Source organism: Mchenga conophoros, linkage group LG14 (assembly GCF_057382185.1).
Source record: "Mchenga conophoros isolate Kocher_MC1m ecotype Shallow Benthic linkage group LG14, M_conophoros_male_GT1.1, whole genome shotgun sequence".
Lineage (NCBI taxonomy): Eukaryota > Metazoa > Chordata > Actinopteri > Cichliformes > Cichlidae > Mchenga > Mchenga conophoros.
Window position 1 is genome coordinate 10,292,089 of NC_140539.1, and position 19,992 is coordinate 10,312,080.

Below are 19,992 nucleotides of genomic sequence, written 5' to 3' on the forward strand. Positions count from 1 at the left end.
GTGGCTCAGCCAGTCAGATTCAAACGTCTCCAACAGGAAACGAAGGAAGCGTCCTTGGAGATGTTGTTAGGAGTGTAACTTTCGCATCTTTCCCCTGTCTTTGTGCACAATGCCGCCGTCAAAGAACTGACTGCTAAGCGTTGCTTCCACAGAGGTTAATTTAAAGTTGGGAAGGTAAACGGCTCGGCTCTAATCTGCTTTCCAACTACTTAGCTTCCTGAGCTAACGTTACGCTAACGTGGAAATTAGCTGAGATGCTAACGTTAGATTAATTAGATTTATTTCGCTCCTTTTACTCCCCGACCCTAATTGCTGTCCTCAGCAAGGATTATATGTTGATTGTATGCTGACTGTGGCTTTAGCCCAGAAGCCCTTTTCCCCATGCTAAACATTGTTAGTCAGTATACAACAAATATGCGACAAAAGTTAGCTAATGTGTAAATTTTACCCCTTTAGCTAAACGACAACGCAAAACCTGCCGTTTTCAAAAGAGATGTTGATGCAAACGGCGTCGCCATTGTTTTATAATATGTGCGTGAATTATGTTTTGTCTCTGCAGTAACCATGACTGCAGCTGCTCTCGTAGGAGACCAGCTGATCCTCGAAGAGGAATACGATGAGAATTATATACCCTCTGAACAAGGTACCCCAGCATCATTGAACAGCACAGTTGATGAGATTTAAACTGCACTGTGGCTTACTTGTGTTTATTCACACCTAAACGCTGAACTAATATTAGTCCGGTGTTGTGCCAAAAAGTGATTGTCTGCCAAAAAGTGATTGCTCGTATTTAAACTGCTATAAGTAACTTGCTGGGCTATAATATGTGAAACATATGTCAAATGCATCCCTTATGGATGATAGAAAGTCATCTTGAGCCACAAATAACATTCATGTAACAAGGTAGAAGCTGCAATCAGTTTTTGGCATTGACTTTTATATAACCTTTATTTATGCAGTTAAAAAATATCATTAACATTAAAAATGTCTTTTGTAAGAGTAAGCTGGCCAAGAGGACAGCAGAAATGGCAGCAATTATTACAATAGTTTTGTAAAAATATTTTAAGTGGGGATAAAGGACCGAATTGGTTATAATGTAAGTACAATGACACAGAGTTGTAAAGATACTTGAAAAACAGATATTTTTTTAATTCTATGTCTAACCCCTTTGTAAACCCTGTTCACCGAATTCTGTTTACAAACATACATAAAGATATTACACATAAAAAATACACAGAAACATTGGAAATCACTTTTTGGCAGACAATCACTTTTTGGCACAACACCGGAACATGTTGCATTCAGGTTCCATAAACAGAGCTCATGCAGAACTGCAGTGCTTTATGGCTTAAATTCTGGAGATTTCCAAAACTATGCTACATGATGGTGTATACTTTGCATTCAGCTCTTCTTCTTTTCTTCTGATCAGAGATCCAAGAGTATGCAAGAGAGATTGGCATTGACCCCGACAATGAGCCCGAGCTTCTGTGGCTGGCGAGGGAGGGCATCGTCGCCCCTTTGCCTCCTGAGTGGAAGCCTTGGTAAGTAATGGGAAAGCACCCAGGGAGTGGACCTCAAGCACCAGAGATATAAGTCCAGTGGCGGGGGGCGGCTTACTGGGCTTAAGCCCGGGTTGTTTTGTCAGAAGTCTTTTGGGGTGTAATTTTTTCATAGTTAGATGCCTGGCTGACAACTGTATAAAACAAAAACTACACACAATATTCGAAGCACATAGTGCACACTGTGGGAATTTACGACTGTGCGTAAATCCCCCCTAATATTGGTATGATCCGAGCTCAGACACTAAAACGGAGCCAGGCAGACAGAGGAGAACTGAAGTTCGATCAGGTACCAAAGCAAATCATTCGTACTGTACAAATAATGTAAATATGACGGTGTATCACGAAAGATTGATATCAAACTGATCACTTGGCCCATATTACGTTACTTGCTCTTCGAGTGAATCAACAAATGGTGAAATGAAAAGCCGAACAACAACAATGCTGTTTCTTTAGAGACTCTTAGCTTACATGTATGTTTATTTCATATTTTCAGTTGTTACCCTCCACGGCTAAATAAATCGGTTTCAGTAATGTACTGATATACAAGAATGGACATAAGGAGCTTCTTTCAAAGAAAAAACTCTGGTAGTATTTTATATATTATGCTTTGTATGTTGTTCAGTATATTTCTATGCAAAACAAGAGGAACTTCAATACACAGCAGTATATTCACAGTTGAAACCAGATATTTACATACACTTTATGGAAAACACAAGAACATTTTTTTACTGTACAACATCAATTTAGAGTAAACTTGTTTTGTTTTGGATAAATAAATATTGAAATATCTTTTGAATTAGTTAAATGTCAGAATAAAGAGAGACAGAGCTTCTATTTTTTATCACTTTCATCAAATTTAGGAGCACATATACACTAAGTTTATTGTTAATTAATAAGAAACTCCAGATGATTCCATTCTGAGCTGAAGAAGCTTCTGATAGGTTAGTAGAGTCCATGTGAGTAAATTGGTGGCACACCTGTGGATGCATATAAGGCAAAACACAGAGCCTGTTTCTTTAAAATGGGAAAATCAAGAGATGTCAACCAGATCACCTGGAAAAGAATTGTGGAGCTCCATAAGTGTGGCTCAATTTTGAATACAATTTGGTGCCATTTGCAATTAAGAAATACAGATAGTTTCTCTCTTTACTCTTAAAGTTAACAAATATGTTTTTTTATATTTAGCAATCTAAAAAAATAAACATTTAGTCTGATTTGATGTTACAATTAAAAAAGTGTTTGTGTTTTGATCTGAAGAGTTTGTAAATATCTGGTTTCAACTGTATATTTGATGATTGTCAGCACAAAGAGGGAGAGAGAGGAACAGAGAGGGAGAGAGAGGAGACAGGACAGAACAGAGATGAACAAGAGCAGGTGAGACACACATGTTAGTCAAATGGTTGTTTACCAAAAGTATCACCGTATCATAGGTACTCATGTATCTCGTACCTAGTGTTTCTTTTTAGGTTTGTTATTTTTCAAATTCTATATTTATTACGTTATGCAGACTTGTTTGCACAACAAGGATAAATAATTATATAAACTTTTCTGAATCTAAATAGTGTGCTTTGGTAGAATTAAATAAATAAGTGTAGTGCAGGTCTATGATGATTTTTAGTGCTACTATCATCTAGTTCTGATTCTGGTTCTGTCTTGGTTAAGTCCTCAGTAGTCCTGATTTTGAACTGTTGTAGTCCTGTTTTAATTCCGGATCAGTTCTGGGTCTGGTTGAATTGGGGTTTAGTCCTCATGTCTTGATACAGCCCCGACTTTGTTCTGCCTTGCTGCTTAATTAAAAACCTAGTTCAAGGTGTCCTGCATATGTGATATATATTTTTCCCTATATGAAGTCATTCTTTTTTGAACAAAACTCAAAACAGAGCCTATTAATCTTTCAGTCATTTCTACCCCCCCCCCCCCCCCCCCCCACACACACACACACACACACACACACACACACACAAAAATATATATCCCACATGCATACTACCCTTTTGGGCTAAGCCCCGGGTGTTTCAAATGTCTGGCTCCGCCTCTGTATAAGTCCCCTTTCACGTATGCTCTGGCAAATTCAGGTGTTTTACAAAGTGTTTTCAAGGTGTGGATTATAGTGTAATTTCCAGCTAATTACAAGTGAGGGTCTGTTGTTGACAACTGAATGCCAAAGTGTGTAGCAACCATCTCTTATCAAATTCTCCAGGGAGACGTCAGAGCTATTGACAAAATAATGCCTCTAACCCAGCAACACATGGCTTACAAAGCAGTTATTATTACTTGTAGATAGATGATAGATTAACGTAATAGATTAACATAGCCATCCTTCTAATTCTTGGCTCATGTGTTTTATATAATTTAGCTTCATTATGATGTCCTCAATGAGTGGTGTTAACTGTAAGAATGGATTCTATGGTTTTTAACTGAATGTATTAACTAAACCTAAATAATTATTAAGACAGTTATAGCATAATAATCATTTGTAATGCTTAATGGACATAAAAATGTAGGAGGTGGGGTTATATGATCCATCCAGCACCACCAGCTTGTCCTCCTACAACAGGTTTGCTTTAGTTGTCCACACTGGTTCATCCCTTCAGTTTGGTAAGTGTTAATGGTGTTGTTGCACAAGGCCATTTTAAATAATTTCAAGAATGTCTGATACCTTCAAAGTAAAATTATAAAGAAATGTGGGGTGACTCAAGACTGAATAGAACAGTGAATGACTCCCGTTTCCTTTCTCCTTACCCACAGCCAGGACGTGACAGGGGACATCTACTACTTCAACTTCTCCACGGGTCAGTCCACCTGGGATCACCCCTGTGACGAGCACTACCGACGCCTGGTGGCCCAGGAGCGTGAGCGAGCTCAGCTCACAGCCACAGCTGGGGGCGCAGGAGCCAAGAAAGACAAGAAAAAGAAGAAAGAAAAGAAGGAGAAGAAAGAGAAGAAGAAGAAGGAACCACTCAAAACTCATGGGGTGAGTGGTTTTATTGATTTATTTTCTTCCTTCTTGTTTTAGACAAAAATTTTATGTTTACTTATCGAGCAACATTGCATCAGAGTATAAGTGGACTGCAAATAAGATGTGTATAGATTGATTAAGTGGTTATAGGGACAAACGTGTATGTATATGTGTGTGTTCGTATTTTCACTACTAAAACTGTAGCCGAACAACAAACTACTGTTTGTTACTGGGTTATTAGGAGGTTTTCTGAGCTCATAAGGGTTAGCCTGTTGATTCTTAAAGTTTGAAATTCACAACTCCAACCTCCATCCATCCAGCTTCTTTCACTTAACCATGCTGGAGCCAATCTCTTCTGCTATAAGGCAAGAGGTGGGCTACACCCTGGAAAGGTTGCAAGTTTGTCACAGGGCTGACAAAGAGAGACAGACAACCATTCATGCTCACATTCACACCTGTGGGCAGCTTAGAATCATCAACTAAACTAACCTACAGACAAAGGCCCCGGCCAGATGGTGGATTTGAACCCAACACCTTCTTGCTGTGAGATTAACCACTGCTCCACCGTCGTGTTGTCAGTGTTGTTGTTGTTGTTGTTTTTTTCAATTAGCCCTTAAAATGCTCAGATTTAGCCCGCCAAGGTCCTTTTATGCACACTTTGCAAAATCAGTTTCTAACATTGTGGACACTTTATCAATGTTTTTATATAGTGTTATGCTGCCTCAGTGTCTTCTGCATCTGCTTCTGCATAATCCCCACTGACTCGGTGTTGTAATCGGGGCTCTCTTGGGGTCCGGGCCATCTGCTGCAGAACTCTGTGTTCTCCCTGTGACTGAGAGAGTTCTTTATGTCACAGGCTGGAATTTTGGACTGCTGCAGAAGGAGTTGTGGAAATGTCTAATTAGTGGTATTACGTTATTAAAATATAAACATCTAAAGAGCCCAAATACATTTTCTTTCTACTGCAATATTAAAACTAGACTTCCATGTCAGAGAACACGATGCATTCCTAAAAAAGGATTTGTTGAAAAGCGAGAGCTCACATCACCGACTGCGTCTCTTCTCCTACAGGCCCTCAGTTCGTCTCTGGGACCTCTGCAATCTTCGCTTACCAGCCTGGCTCCCCTGCGAGGTCTAGATGCCCCCAGCCAAAGCGCTCTCTCTGGATCTGCCACTGCTCTGCGGGGGTCTCTCGGCAGCTCTGGGGGGTTGGAACCCCTCAAGAAACCCCTACAGGTAAAAGAGCCATCATGCTACGTTATGGATGAAATGTTGTGCTTCTCCCTTTTTATCCCATCTGAATCTCTTCCTTCCATTCATTCTTTTTCAGGCTCCTCGAACCAGTGGAGCAACCAGAATACTCGGCATCCGACAGGAAGAGAGAGTGTCATTTACTTTGCCCGATTTTGACAGTGATGATGACAAAATCTCAGAAAACGAGGTTGGTTTAGCTTCCTGTAGCTCCCAGGAAATACACTTCACGTCCTTCTGTAACCAGCGACTGTTCTTTCCAGCCAAGTCCTCATGATTCAGACAGACTATTGAAGAATCTCCACCTGGATCTGGATGCCCTCGGAGGAAGCCTAAAGTATGAGGTAGACAGGATTACTAGCTTTTTACTACTCTGAGTTATAATTTAGGCACAAATAACTGCATTGACCATTATGCACCTTCTCATTTATAGAAAGTATAATTATGTTTCCTAATTAATGGTTTATCAGTGTCAGTGTTAAAGTTTCCTGTGTAAATGTTTACTGCAGGAAAGTGATGCCACTGGCGCAGCACCAGCTGAGGAGAGGACGGAGCCCGAGTTGCAGGATTTGGGCCTGTCTGGTGACCACAGCCCTGAACCGCAGTCACAACAAGTAAAAGCACACAACAGTGTCCACGCATCATTTCTCTCTTTCTCGCTCTCAACAAGTAAAACCTCTCTGCCACTTCTGCCCTCTTCACCTGTGTGTGTGTCTTTGAACGGCTGTGGTGTGTTGTTTAATGTGCGGCACATTCGAGGTATTATAATGATTGTTGTGTTTCTGTTTTTTAAACCAGAGATTTTGTACAAAGATCAGAATATGTTTGTGAAGAATGGGGGTCTCGGGTACCTTTCCTCTGGTAAAACTGCAGAGTGAGAGATTTAGAAAATACACAAACACTGCTGTATTTTCAGTGCCTGTTTAACTAGAAGTGTTATTAATGGGTATTGGTGCTATATTATTATAAGTGTTTTTATGATTACAAGAAGGGACTTTTCTTGTTGTCTTGTCTAACTGTGGTCTCTAAACCATATGTTTCTGCTTCTCTTGTGTCTCTTTGACCTTTAAACCTTTCACCTTTGCACTGTGACCCATGTGTGTCCCTGCAGCTGCTGTGCTGCTGGGATCTGTCCTACGGGCACGGCTGTTACTGTGTCTTCCTCTTTGTCCTTCTGTCCTCCTACTGCCACTGTTACTGCTTTGCTCTCTAAACAGCAAGAGCATGGGCCATCGCCATCAAAACTCATTCATGAATTTATTTATTTAAGTATATCATTCACAGTATAATTCCTTACCATCACCACTGAGCAGTTGTATTTATATCATGTAATTTAATAAGTCATATAAATAGTTTTTTTTCCTGAAATGTATATATAATACAGACACGGCCAGGTTTGTTAATCGGGCCAAATTAAATTTTAAAAAAGTGTTGAGGGATAAAATGCAATTTACTTACTAATGATGCACAAATTTGTGACACACTTTATTTCTATATTGAAAAACACAATCACCAAAAGGAGCACAGATGGCTTTCAAAGTTGAGAACGCGGGCACATCTTTGTTGCTTGAAGTCTGACAGACCTAATATGTGTGTAGTTTTTATGCCCTAAGCAAATGTGGAAGAGTAGACCAAGGAGAGGTTAGAGAAGGGTCCATAAGTTTTTGGACAGTGACAGATACTTTGTAGCCTTTCCCTAAGGATAGTGCAACAGTTTCTTTTTTTATGGCTTTATTGGATAGGTAAAGTGAAGACTGACAGGAGGGCCACGTTTCGGACTTGAACCCAGGCTGTCGGCTCTCAGCCGTACAGCATATGGTCGCCTGCTCATCCAACTGAGCTAAACGAATATTCTGTAAAATGTTCGGCTAGCAAAAGTAGTCTAGTAGAACAGTGATGTGCTCTGTGGTTCTGAAAAAAATACAAAATTTGAGGATTTCATTTAAGATTTGATGCTTATGTGAAAAAACAAGTTTATAAAGCCACGCTTGGCTTCATGAAGTCAGACTCCTTCTAGTTTAGCTGGATGTTTCAGGAGGTTGAGTTTCCTTTCAAATAAAACCAGTTTTTCCTCACATGCCAAATAAATTAACACAAGTTGAGAAAATTGTCTCATTTCTGCTATGTGCTCCGTGCTCTTGTGCAGCATTTCCCTAGCAACAACTATTGTTGCCATGTGAGGTTAAAATGGACCCAGTAATAATTACATAACCCACTGTGTTAGCCAAATGTCCAGCTGTGATGCCTCTGTCTTCATACTGGACTCGAGTTCTGAGTCTGACTGAGAAGCTGAGGGACACTGTGTGCCCATACCCTGCTCTATCGTCTTTCTTGACTCTAATGGGGACAAAGTGAACATTATGTTGGATTGAGTAAGACTAAACTAGTAATTAAGTCTATTAGCTCATTAAGAAAGTGTTTGCAGAAGTCACAGGGAGCTGAAGGGTCATTTTCTCTTAGATGTCTCTATAACTAGATTTCTTTTCATGACTGGAGGAGTCGCCTCCTGCTGATTTATTTATAAGGAATGCCGGTTTAAGGCACTTTTGCTTCTTTTATATGCACCTTAGTGAATTATGCTGCATGACTGATTTAAATGCTGAAGGGATAAATAAGGAGAAAAACTGTAAATGCAGTTGTATCACTAGCTTCTTTACCTGTAGTAAACTTATTTAGACTTTTTTTTTTTCACCAAATCAAGGCTTGCACCCAAAGTCATAAATTTGGTGTGTTTTGGGGGAGAATAACAGAATTCCCTGTTGATTTGTCAGCGTAAAGGTGTACTGATTCAGTGCTGAAACAAGGAAATCACAGTCATAAAACACACCTGCTCGAACTATCCCCCGTGTTTGTGCTTGTGTTTAAATGTGAGTCCCAGAACCACAATGTTTGTGTCTTTTGTTTGTGCAGACATGCATGTTCTTGTTTGGTGGATTTATTTTTATGTGCTGACTGCCTAACAAGGTGTGGGATGGATGGACCATTCTTCCCATTGTCTTCCACCCAGGATTCTCTGAAGGGTCGCCACAGCCACCTCTCTCCACAGACAGGCAGTGGAAATCATGTCAGTGAGGAAGGGGCTGATGCTGTCACTCCTGATCCTGAACACTCTGCTGAGCACTCAGAAGAGGAGGTAGCAGAGGAGTTAAATGAGGCAGAGGAAGAAGAGCAGCAGGGTAGCACATTAGACAAAGATGAAAAAGGAGCAAAAGAGACAAAAGGAGATGTGGAAGGTAGACAGGAAGATGGAAAAAGCCAAGAGGAGGGGAAAGAGATAGAGGATGCTCAAAGGAAAGCGGCTGGAGAGAACAAGAAAGGGGAAGATGAAAATAATGAGCTAGAGGAAGAGTGCTGTGAAGATAAGGACGAGAACAAAGATGAAGACATAGAGAGGAAAGAAGAGCAGCAAAAAATAGAAGAAGAGGAATGTGAGGATAGTAGCAGTGAAGTCGTGAAGAAGTCCTCCAAAAGTGATCAAGGTGGAGAAAGTCGGGAGGAGGACAGAACTGACAAAGAGAGGGATGAGCTTGAGAGAACTGTAAGTGACGGAGGGCACAGTGAGAGAAAGGAAGAGGAGGTCGAGACCAGTAGCAAAGGAGGGCAGGAGGAGGAGAGCGATAAGGTTTTGGAGAGGTGCTCTCTAAGCCGGAGGAAACTGACAGAGAGTGATGAGGTGTTGGAAAGATGTGTACAGAGCGAAGGAGAAGACACAGAGAGGGGGGGAGTGGAGCTAGAGGAGGACTCAGTTGGCCAGAGAGCATTAGACAGCAAGGAGGAGGAGGAGGAGGAGGAGGTTATAGAGAGGTTTAAAGAGGAAGGAGCTTATGACCAACCAGCCAGTAATGATCGGAAGATGAAAAATGTGACAAAAAATTCTTCCCTTCCTGCAGAGGTAGGGTCCAATGTTGTGCCTCTGTGTTGCCTCTCAGTCTTAGTCTTGCTTGATTTTTGCAAGCAGGTGCATGTAGTAGCTCTCAGGCTCCAACTCCACTGCCTTAGGGGCTGCTACTTGCCCTGCGACTTCCTGCCTGGAAGTCTTCATTCACACACTGAATGATAAATCGGGCAAAAGGTCAATCTATCTGAGCCCCTGAGGATTGGATTGGAGCATTTTCCCATTGACAGTGCAGACTTATTAAGCTGACCTGACCTTAAGTTGCTGGTTTGAGTTTTCTGTTCAGACAGAACTGTCATATCCCACAACCTTGCCCTTCACCTGGAGAGTGTGCTTGCTTTAGTTGCACAATGATTTTGCAGTGTGCCTGCCTGCAGTCTGGCCTTGGTTGTGTTTGCATGTAGGCTGTAGCTTGGAATCACCCTTAGTGTCTTTCTGTGGCTTTGGTAGAGACCGCATGCTTGGATGTCCAGTGTTGCTTGTGGGCAGTTCAGTTGTTTAGACATAGGTTATCAGCGAGAACGTTACATGATCACTGTCTGTACTATTGCAGAATTCTGAAGCCAGTAAGAACATTGAGGAGGCGTCGTCCTCCATAGATAACAAGGTATGCACCCTAACTCATTTGCCATTCAACCTACTGTGCTCAAAAAGCCAAAACAAACCCCCCCCCCCAAAATCCCCCAAGACTCTTTTAAATATGGCATGGTCATGACCTAAAAACCCGACTCATTTCATCTTAAAAGCCTCTTAAAAGCCTTTATGAGGTGTTACATTTTATTTATTTTAATAACAGGCTATGTGGGGACAATGACACTTTTTTTCTTGTGGTGTTCCACTGATAGGCAGGCTTGGACAAGTTATAATGGTCTAAAGGGTTCAGAAAATAAATGTCTTTTTAGAATTTCAAAATCCAAAAAGCTTCCCTTTCATTTAACTGCATAAATCTCTTTTTATTCTTCCAGTGTAAAAAAAAAAAGAAGCAAAAATTTGCAGCTGCGACACATCTGATAAATGATTTTTAGATTTCAAACTCTGTCTTTCAGCTGTCGCAGAAGGCTCTGGACATCAACGATCTGTCTGATGCTGTCAGTCCACTGGAAAAAACTGACACAGAGGAGAAGGAGGAGGAGAAAGGAGAAAAGGGGGAAAGGAAAGGAGGAGAGGGCAGCAAGAGGTGCCTTTGGTTTACATATTGGTCCTCAAAAATATCTGCTTTGTTGATTTTATGTGACTTTATCCTCTTAAGAAGTTGCACTTAGCACTCGGTCTATTTTGTTTTTTTAGTAAAGAAACATCTACTTTTTACAACATTTACAGTTTATAAAGAAAGCTTTAGACTTATGCCCTTCTTGCCTGTTCATAGAATTATGATGAACAAATACAACACCTTTTAACTCTTTTGCTCTCATTCTTTTATTTTAGCCATGTGCTGGCCAAAGACAGAGACACATCCCCAGTGCATAAAGTTGACCGGCTTGTCCTTCACCAGTCCAGCCTTTCACCGTCACCCTCCATCTCCTCGCATTCAGACCAGGCTGTCACCCCCAGGCAAACAGCCCAGGGCCTCGGCGTACCTCTGGGATTTGAGAGGCCTGAAACTTCCAGGGGCCGACAGGCACGGTTTTTGAGCATCCAAGCTGATGGTGTTAAACGCTCCTTAAAAAAACAAGAGAGGGCTTTGGAAGAAGAGCTGGGAGGGAGAAGCCGGAAAGATGGGGAGAAGAAAGAGAGTGAGAAAGAAGAAGAAGAGGAGAGAAAGAGGCTAGAGAGAGAGGAGAGAAGTAAGAAGGAAAGAGAGGAGATGGAGAGGGAAAGGAGGAAAGCTGACCGAGAGATAGAGGAGGAGAAGGAGCGCATAGCTAAGGAAAAAGAAGAGAGGATTCGTCTGCTCCGGGAAGAGCTGAAAAGAGAAGAGGAGGAGGAGGAGGAGAAACTGAGGGGGGAGACTGAGGAAAGACTGAGGTTGGTAGGAGGTCAAACTCAAAGACAGCACCTTTAAATTTGTTTTTGTATTGTGTTGTTTACTTCCTGCTCTTTATTGTTATTATTTCATGAGGTGTGAATCCGCGAATTGATGAAGCTCCTTTGCTTCCAAAGGTTTTTTTTGTTGTAACTACATACACAAATGCTTCTGAATTTACATGCCTCTCCCTCAGGGCTTTACGGCAGCACCTCCTGTCTAGAAGGAGAGAGGAGGAGACCAGGCTGAACGAGGAGTCTGACAGAATGTTGGAGGAGCTCAGAGAGTCTACGAAGAGGGAGAGGGAGCAGCAGCAACACAAACTCAGGTCAACGCTTAACACACAGTCGCCCCTAAAGAAGTGAAAAAACACAATCCCTGTATTAACATGAACATCTGCGTCATGTGCAGGGAAGAGAGTGAAGTCCTGTTAAAGGAGGTACGTGTCACTCTAGAGGAAGAGCAAACTGCAGCGCGGGAAAGACTGGAGGCCCAGAAGACACGGGACATCGAGCGACTGAAGGCGGAGTTAGAAGAAGAGCTGGAGACAGAGAAGAAGAGGCTCCAGAGAGAGAGGAAGGAGAAACTGGACTCTCTGAAACAGGAGGTAACTGTTGATGCTGCTGATTTTTTTTATCCTCAGACAGCTTGTGTTTATAGGGATATTTAGGTCAGATAAATCACAGTGTTCACTGGACTAAAGAGGAGGGGGACCATCCAACTTATTACTAGCACTCAGTTCAAAATCCTGCATCTGTGATGGAATGGAATTAGAGCACCACATGCTCCCATCCAGATTCAGGGAAGGCCTTTCATATTTCAGCAAGACAATGCTAAACCGCATACTGCATCTGTTACTGCAGCATGAAGCATGCTGTAGTAACAATGCTAGCCTTTCACCATCCTGAAACATTTGACACATTATGAAGCAAGTAAGAGAAAGAAGACCCTGGACTGCTGAGCAGCAATGCTCGAACTTTTAAAATAAAATGTTAAGTGACATGTAACGCATGAGGTGAGAGTTCTCTTATTGTGGGGGCTATATTTTGATAGCTGCTTTAATAATTATAGAGGCCACATCCTGTATGTAGTTATGAGAAGGTATCCCTTTAATAGAATCCTATTAAACTAACTGTGTGTCATATACCTGTCTGAAATAAAGTACACATTTGCTTTTATATTGTGATTAATCTTGTCTCCATGTGGGAGATAATTTATTATAGGTGAGGGAACTCAAACTGTTGGTTGACAGGTGACAGGGGCGGATCTAGAGGAGTGGTATGGGGTCGCATGTGCCACCCTAAAATGATCTCTTGCCACCTCTAGTGCCACCCTAGTTTTGCATATGACGGTGTTGTTTATTAAGATAAGATAGCATTAACACTTTGAAGGTGGAATGAAGGTGACTGTTCTTAACACTGTGTGTGCTGCACCTCCGAATTGCAGGACCGGCATGTGATTAAGCTGACATAGCAACAAGCTGGAGCCACGCTGAGTCTCTATTTCAGCTTGTGTTGAAAGTTTGGACTTCAAAGTATACATCAGTTTTTAAATTTTAGTGACAGGCCACTAAATCCAGACTTCTGATTAAAAAACTATATTTTTATATGTATTTATTTATTATACAGGCTATACAGTACATAAAGTAAAAATTCACGTGTTATGTAACTGAAAAGTTTAATTATGTGAGCTACAGAAAATAATTAAGTTATAGACTATATTTATATGAAACATGTGTATACTTACTGCATTTAAATCATGCAGTAAGTGTAACACCTGCATATGTGTTTCAAAAAAGGCTTACATTTTGCCATCCCATTTGATTTCCATGCCACCCTGATGCCACCCTACGAAACTTTCTCTAGATCCGCCCCTGATAGGTGAAAGTTTTTTTCCTATCTTGATTTATTAAGATTGTTATTGCGATTTATAGAAAAGTGATCATACACGTTCTGAAGGAAGCAAATGTATTGTAGCTGCTTTCATGGGAGAAATCAAGATTAAAGTTGGGTTCAGTAAATAGTCAAATATTGTCCTTGTTATGAAGCAATCTGGACTGAAAAACAAACCACTGACTCATACTAGATGCTGGTAGGTTAAACCTGGATGTTTGTTGTCTTGTGTAGTGAAAGGACTCCAGAAGTCAGTTTTGTTGTGACCTAGTCCTTGTAACTCCATTTCTAGTTAGACTTGTCACTCAGGGCAAGAATTCTTGATCACAGTGGTACTAACATACCAACATATTTTATGTCCATGACCTAAAGTCCTAAAGTGTCTGCGTCACCATACAGTTGTAGCTTTGTTTTTTTAGTTTTTGTAAAGACAGAAAAGACAGACATTGCCAGGATCTAAATGGTCTCAGTTTAAACTGCCAAATGATCTTTGTGGCCAGTGGTAGTGTGATATACTAATGTAAACATTAAAACCAACCGATCCATGGGTTTGCTTTGATAGTACACGAACACAACAAACACGGATTAATGATCTGTCTGTGTTTGCACTTTTTTGTGTGTATAAAGGTCAGAAGCACAGAGAGGAGGAGGGAGCTGATGATGAGTCCGCGGCCTGAGCTGCAACTGGCCGAGTACCACCGCGAGGTTAGAGGACACATTTTTATACAGCATTGAATCATCATCTCTGTGAATATGAGCTTAAAGGGCGTGAAGCACTAGTAGCATTAGAATGGGTTATAACTTCTTTTTAAAAAAATTTCCTTCCCCCTTTTCTGCACCGCTGCCCAGCTGACCGATGTGCTCCAGGAAGTGCGAGAGGAAGTGCAGCGGGATCACGAGAGGAAGCTGGAGCAGCTGAGGAACGACCACAGGAGAGAGATGAACAGCATAAGAGAGAAATATCTAGACGAGGTCAGGGAGCGTTTCAGATTTAGTTGTACTGTAGATTCTTATAAACATATAGCCAAACTTTCAAGTAAGAAATGATCTTCAGACTAGAGCCTGGCTGATATTTTTAAGACCGATACCGATTAAAAAACTGTTGTTTCAGCCGATATTCACCAAACATAACCAGATTTCCACATATCGTTATTTATAAGTGCTTAATAAGATACTGAATGATTTGTTTATGCTCGACCCGACTCTGCTCCTAACATCTGTTTCCAACCAAGCTTTTTGCCAAAAGGAAAGTTGCAGAGTGCCCTCTGGTGGACAAAGTATGCAACATCAACATTCATAACATGGTTGAAGGATGTTTCTCCTTCCTTTGTACATAAATGTCATAAATGACATTTTTGATATGTCAGCAAATGGCTAATATCAGTCTGATTGGCATATCAGCATTTCAGACTGCTCTAAAGAGGCAGTTTATTTCTACTCTTGGCTCCAAATGATATTAGTAAGTGCAGATTTCCTTAATCTGGCCAGCTCAGGCATAGAAGACTGACTCACCTGCTGTTTCCATCTTCTGTTTAAGAGGAGTCGGTCAGATTCAGTCAGGTAGAACTTTAAGAGGAGCTAAATAACTTACTCTAGGAGAGGCTGTGAAAAAAACAATCTGGAAATGCGTATAACAGGTCTGAATCTAGGAAAAGAGAGACTGAGCTGTTAAAACAACACCACACATGCTTTGGACTTTAAAGTAAAGAATAGCTTTTCTCACACGGTGTCACGTTTGTGTTTAATTTTAAACAGTGGACTAGTATCACAAGCTTTTGCCTCAAGGCTTTTTTTGTAAACAAGCAGGATACTTACTATCAGTCACGTCATTGTGTCTGTGTCCTAGGAGACGGCTCAGAGGGAGCGCTTGCTGTCCACTCTGCAGGAGGACAGAGAGCGATTGCAGGCCTCACATGCTGTCCAGCTGGAGAAGCTCCGCTTACAGCTGAATGCACAGATACAAAAGACTGAGCTGGCACACTCACGCAAGGTAAGTCAGGACAGACACACGAATGCTAACTCTGAGGTGGGGTTTACATAATATTTGCTAAGCTGTGCCAAGGAAGGGTAAAGGTTAGCCTTTTCTAAAAGGAAGTCATCTTATCTCTTTGTGTAGGAGTCAGAGCTGCAGGATTTGGGGGATCAGCTGGAGCTGAGAGCCAAAGAGCTGAAGAGCCAGGAGGCCATGCTGCAGACCAAGGTCTGTTTTAAACAATATGTGCTCTGTTAAGAGGTATCTGAACCACATGGACTAATCAATTTCTGTCTCCTATCAGGCAGCAGATCTGAAGAGGAGGAGGAAGCTGCTTGGACAAGAGGAGCAGGAAGTGGACCGACAGATAGAGGTGTGAAGCCATGCTCTCTCCTAATGAACAGATTTTATTCACTTGCTTTGCGATCTGCCAACTTTCCTTTTTTCCTCCGTCAGGCCTTACCTCGGCTGATCCAGGAAAGAGACCGGCTGAGAGAGGAACTCGAGAGGATGAGAGAAGAGACAGCCCAAGCCAGAGAACTCATCAACAGAGCCAGGGAGGAGAGGAGTGAGGCCAAGGAGAAGGAGGAGAGGCTTAGGGAGGAGTTGGACCGAGCCAGGGAAGAGAGCAGGAGAGCCAGGGAGGACAAGGAGCACCTGGAGACCAAGGTGGCATTGCTGCAGGAGAGATGTGACCGCCTCAGCCACAGAGTCAGGTAGAGGCTTCCTACACTAATAGCTTTCAAAATAAAAGCTCTGATTGGTACTCATAGATTTGCCTCAGTATTAAATGACAGAATGACTGTCGCCTTGCATATGTAGAATTGTCTTGTTTTGTATTTGTTTAGCTTTTTTAATGGCTTTAAATATGATTCCATGTGAAAAGTCTGCTGTCGTTTTCTCAGTGAGCTGGAACGAGGTGAAGGGGCGAGCACGTCCGCGGAACAAGAGCAGGACAGAAAGAAGGCGGCAGAGAAGACGCCGCCGCCCTCCAGTGACAGAAGAGACACATCACTACATGTAGATGACCTGGAGGAGCCGCCTCTTTCCCCTGTACCTGACAGCAACAGCAGCATGGATGAGTAAGGGGAGCACACACACAGTACCAATCACAGAATAAACAGTTATAAATTTTCAGGATTAGGGGTTTGTTTATGGTTTGGTACTTTCCAGCATTTTGTTCTTATCATTTTGTCAATCTAAAAAAATAGCCGAATCCTAAAAATTGAAAAACCTTTGAGGTAGACTACTCCTAATAAGATGACAGATGCTGTGAAAGCAGAGCTCCTCCCGGATCTGACATTACAGATTTGGGTTTTTTTCATTGTTACCACTCTTATGCACTTGTTGTTTATGTCCTCAGTACTAAATCAGCTAAAACTGACTACCGTAACAACCCCCTCTGCTACTTAACTAACAAGACCAATACCAGAAGTTTAAGTGACTTGATGTTGTACTGATTAAAACTCTTCCTTTCATTGTTTTGAAGCGTGCATGTTTCTAGTTCTAATGTTTGTATGATAGAAATATCAAAACATTTGAGTTTTTGGTGCGTGTCTACCTTCAACACTTCCCATCCCCACACCTCTAACGTGTCCAGATTCCGGCGGTACATCTCCTCACATGGCGCTTCCATCCAGAAGACCAAACTCTTCCTGGAGAGAGAGAGCAGCCGGCTGATGAAGAGGCAGGCGGCCCTGCAGGCCCACCCCGCTCAGGGAAGAGCGACCGAAGAGACGATGATAAACCTTGAGCAGGTAAGGGGGAGCCTTACGTGTTAAACCTCAATCGGATTTTTTTTTTAAACAAGATGGGAATTTCCCCTCCCTTTGTCAGGAGGCCAACAGTGTGGCGGAGCTGGAGCGGACGGTTCAGAGAGGAAACAGTCTCCTGCGGAGGAAAGAGGAGCAGCTTCTGCAGCTAGAGAACTCTATAGCCAAAGAGGTCAGGAGGTCATCAGCATGTATTTGTGCTCTTCTGTGAGCTTGTTTAAAGTCTCACTTGGAATGAGCTTGTGTAATCAGTGTAGAAGGTTATATTGACCAAGTAAAATTGATGAAAAGCTATAAAAATAAGCAGAACATTTAGCAGCATGGTACCTTTCTGCCACTCAACACTTTATATGCAAGGATGAAATGTGTCTCAGTGGATTGGAAATATAACCTGGATTAGATTTAAGGTGTAGCAGAAGGGAATTCACACTTTTAATGGAATGTCGTGATGACTGTAACGCCCTGGTGCTTTTTCCACGTAGCCGCTGTTTGAGGATTTGTCTCGGCTCGCCGGAGGAAGGAAGGTAACCTTTGATGTGAGTGAGTCAGACCTCAGCAGCACCGTGGAACCGCCATATGGGACAGGTAATGCATGCTCGCCAGACAATGAACAGGATTTTCACATTTCAGTCTAAATCCAACAAACAAGCCCTTGCTAAGCAAAAGAAGATGGATGGAAGTAACATGTTCCCCTGTAGCTATGGGCTGAGAGTAAAGCCCCTTTCAAAGTATACTGAATTAGCAGATCTAAGGTAACCTATACCATACTTTGATTTATGATTGGGGACTATAAGTGTCCCTTTGATTTGTGTGTCAGAGCCAATGTTTCTGTATATAAACTTCACAAATCAGCTGTTAATAGACAATCATTTTGGCTCTAGTGCGTCCCCAGAGAGCCGCTCCTACCAGTTTGAAGAACTCACCTGTTGTATTTTCTCTTACCTCTGCAAATCTACACTCTCCTCCTCCCTCTCTCTTCAGGTGATATTCCCACCGTTCCAGCCAAAGTCCAGGAATTAGCAGAGTCACTGCAGCAGATCTCAGGCCAGCTCAACACCGTCCTGGGTGCCTTGGGTTCGCTGACCCAGCAGCAGAGCACCACACCTTACGCCGCTTTCCCTCCACCTCATCCTCACTCCACTCTAGCTCCTACCTCCTCCTCATCAGCTCCTGTCATTGCTCAGATGTACAACCTGGGAACCAGCTCCTTAGCCTCGCCTCCTCCTCTGGAGAGGCCCTCAGAGCCACCGTGGAGCTGGGCGACTCAGAGCGGCCCTGCAGCCTCCCCACTCTTCAGCACGCCCATCAGCAGTGAGCTGAGGGCATCCAGGGACACCCTCAACAGCCGCTGGAGCCAGATATTCCCTGGTATGTTGTTGGATTAGTGGTGCACCAACAACAGCACTCGTTGGGGGAAAAAAAACAAAAAAAAACAAAGTTGTACAAATTGTGTCATTGTTCTCTTGTCCAGGAGCAGCTGTTGCCCCGCTCGGTTCCAGCACAACAAGACCCTCCACGGCTTACTCATCATACACTCCTCTGAAGTACTGCAACCTACAATACACCTTTAATCAAGCCTGTGTAGCAGATTCCACACAAACGCTGTTTTAAGTGTACTTACGGTAACTCCTGTGTGTGTCTCAGTGAACACAGCCGGGCGCTTCACTCCACACCGAGATCAGCTGAGATGGACGGCCAAAGGCTGCAGGGGCTGATAGACGGCAACAAGAGGTGGCTGGAAATGCGCAAGAAAGACACCAGCATGTATCCTTCCATCACTCTAACACACAGTCCATCCTCTAGTTCTCCTTTATTTCATATAACTTCCTTTTTAAAATTTTCACTTTGCAAATATCTCTAGTCTAAGTTCACCTTGGGTTGTACCTGCCATCTTTAACTCCACCGTTCAGACCGCTGTTCACCCGCTATCAGGCTCCCTCCTCAAAGAGCGGGCTGGTCCAGCTGGGCCTGGATGACAACAATCAGATCAGAGTCTATCATTACTGACAACATGATGCACGGCCTCCCTCTACCGAGACCGTTACCGAGGACTTTGTATTACTGACTGTGACACGTCTGCATCGTGATGTTTACATTCCTTCTTCTTCTTTTAAAATTAAATATGTCGGTTCAGAAAATTTTCAGGGATCGTTCAGCCTCCTCTGCTCTTCCCAGAGGAAGAGATCACTCTAGAGGACATGGCTGTTCATTCAGGGAGGTTACATATCTGAGAGGGCTGAGGACTTTTATCCTCCAACACTAGAAACTACTTTTATTTTTTCAGGCAAACAAATTCAGGGTTAGAGGTCCATGCCAGAACTTATCCACTCTGTGTTTTAAAGCTGTAGTTCACTTGTGTCGGGTTGGGTTTTCCTAATAAGTATAAGACAATCACAGAGAAGTGTCCTGTGCGATTTCTCTATTGCTGAAACCTTTCCTTCCACAACACGGCCTGATGGAGGTTAACCGTTTATGTAATGCACTTTTTAACAGAGACTGAATTTCCTGTTGTTTTTGTAAAGACAGTGAAGCCAATCCACTTTGAAAAATGTTTAATGTCCAGTCTCCTGGTGTTTGCATATCAGTAATAGTGAGCTGTCGACTAGTTGTGCCTGTTACATATTTGTGTAAATATTGTATTTTTCTATGAAATATTTTAATAAAACATTTTTAATGTGCGAATGATTTCCAGTGGAAAAACTTGTGGTTAAATTGTGAGCTGCTCT

At 42.3% G+C, this 19,992-nt stretch overlaps 1 protein-coding gene across 4 annotated transcripts; it reads left to right on the forward strand.

The window, feature by feature from the left end:
• Window positions 1–19,951, forward strand: cep164 (centrosomal protein 164). 4 transcript variants are annotated; one of them, XM_085245154.1, is made up of 29 exons: window positions 1–174; window positions 560–643; window positions 1,430–1,541; window positions 2,865–2,936; window positions 4,311–4,536; window positions 5,593–5,757; window positions 5,852–5,962; window positions 6,036–6,116; window positions 6,282–6,386; window positions 8,780–9,664; window positions 10,221–10,274; window positions 10,714–10,844; window positions 11,093–11,632; window positions 11,827–11,958; window positions 12,042–12,237; window positions 14,150–14,227; window positions 14,372–14,494; window positions 15,369–15,512; window positions 15,639–15,722; window positions 15,799–15,867; window positions 15,951–16,210; window positions 16,400–16,576; window positions 17,095–17,251; window positions 17,331–17,438; window positions 17,749–17,851; window positions 18,248–18,634; window positions 18,738–18,810; window positions 18,911–19,030; window positions 19,177–19,951. In XM_085245154.1, exons 2-29 carry the CDS (start codon window positions 565–567, stop codon window positions 19,271–19,273), a joined length of 4,869 nt encoding a protein of 1,622 aa, XP_085101280.1. In that variant the 5' UTR covers window positions 1–174; window positions 560–564; the 3' UTR covers window positions 19,274–19,951. The 4 variants fall into 4 exon arrangements, with proteins under 4 accessions (XP_085101280.1, XP_085101282.1, XP_085101281.1 ...); XM_085245156.1 differs by lacking the exon at window positions 8,780–9,664; XM_085245155.1 differs by lacking the exon at window positions 2,865–2,936.
• The last annotated feature ends 41 nt before the right edge of the window (window positions 19,952–19,992 follow it).

What these genes read in the sequence shown, in the direction of transcription:
- cep164 (XM_085245154.1), top strand. Translation starts at nt 565, where the DNA reads ATGACTGCAGCTGCTCTCGTAGGAGACCAGCTGATCCTCGAAGAGGAA. An exon ending in CCCTCAAGAAACCCCTACAG is followed by an intron (nt 5,758 to 5,851) that starts GTAAAAGAGCCA and finishes ATTCTTTTTCAG; the next exon opens with GCTCCTCGAACCAGTGGAGC. An exon ending in AAGTGGACCGACAGATAGAG is followed by an intron (nt 15,868 to 15,950) that starts GTGTGAAGCCAT and finishes TTCCTCCGTCAG; the next exon opens with GCCTTACCTCGGCTGATCCA.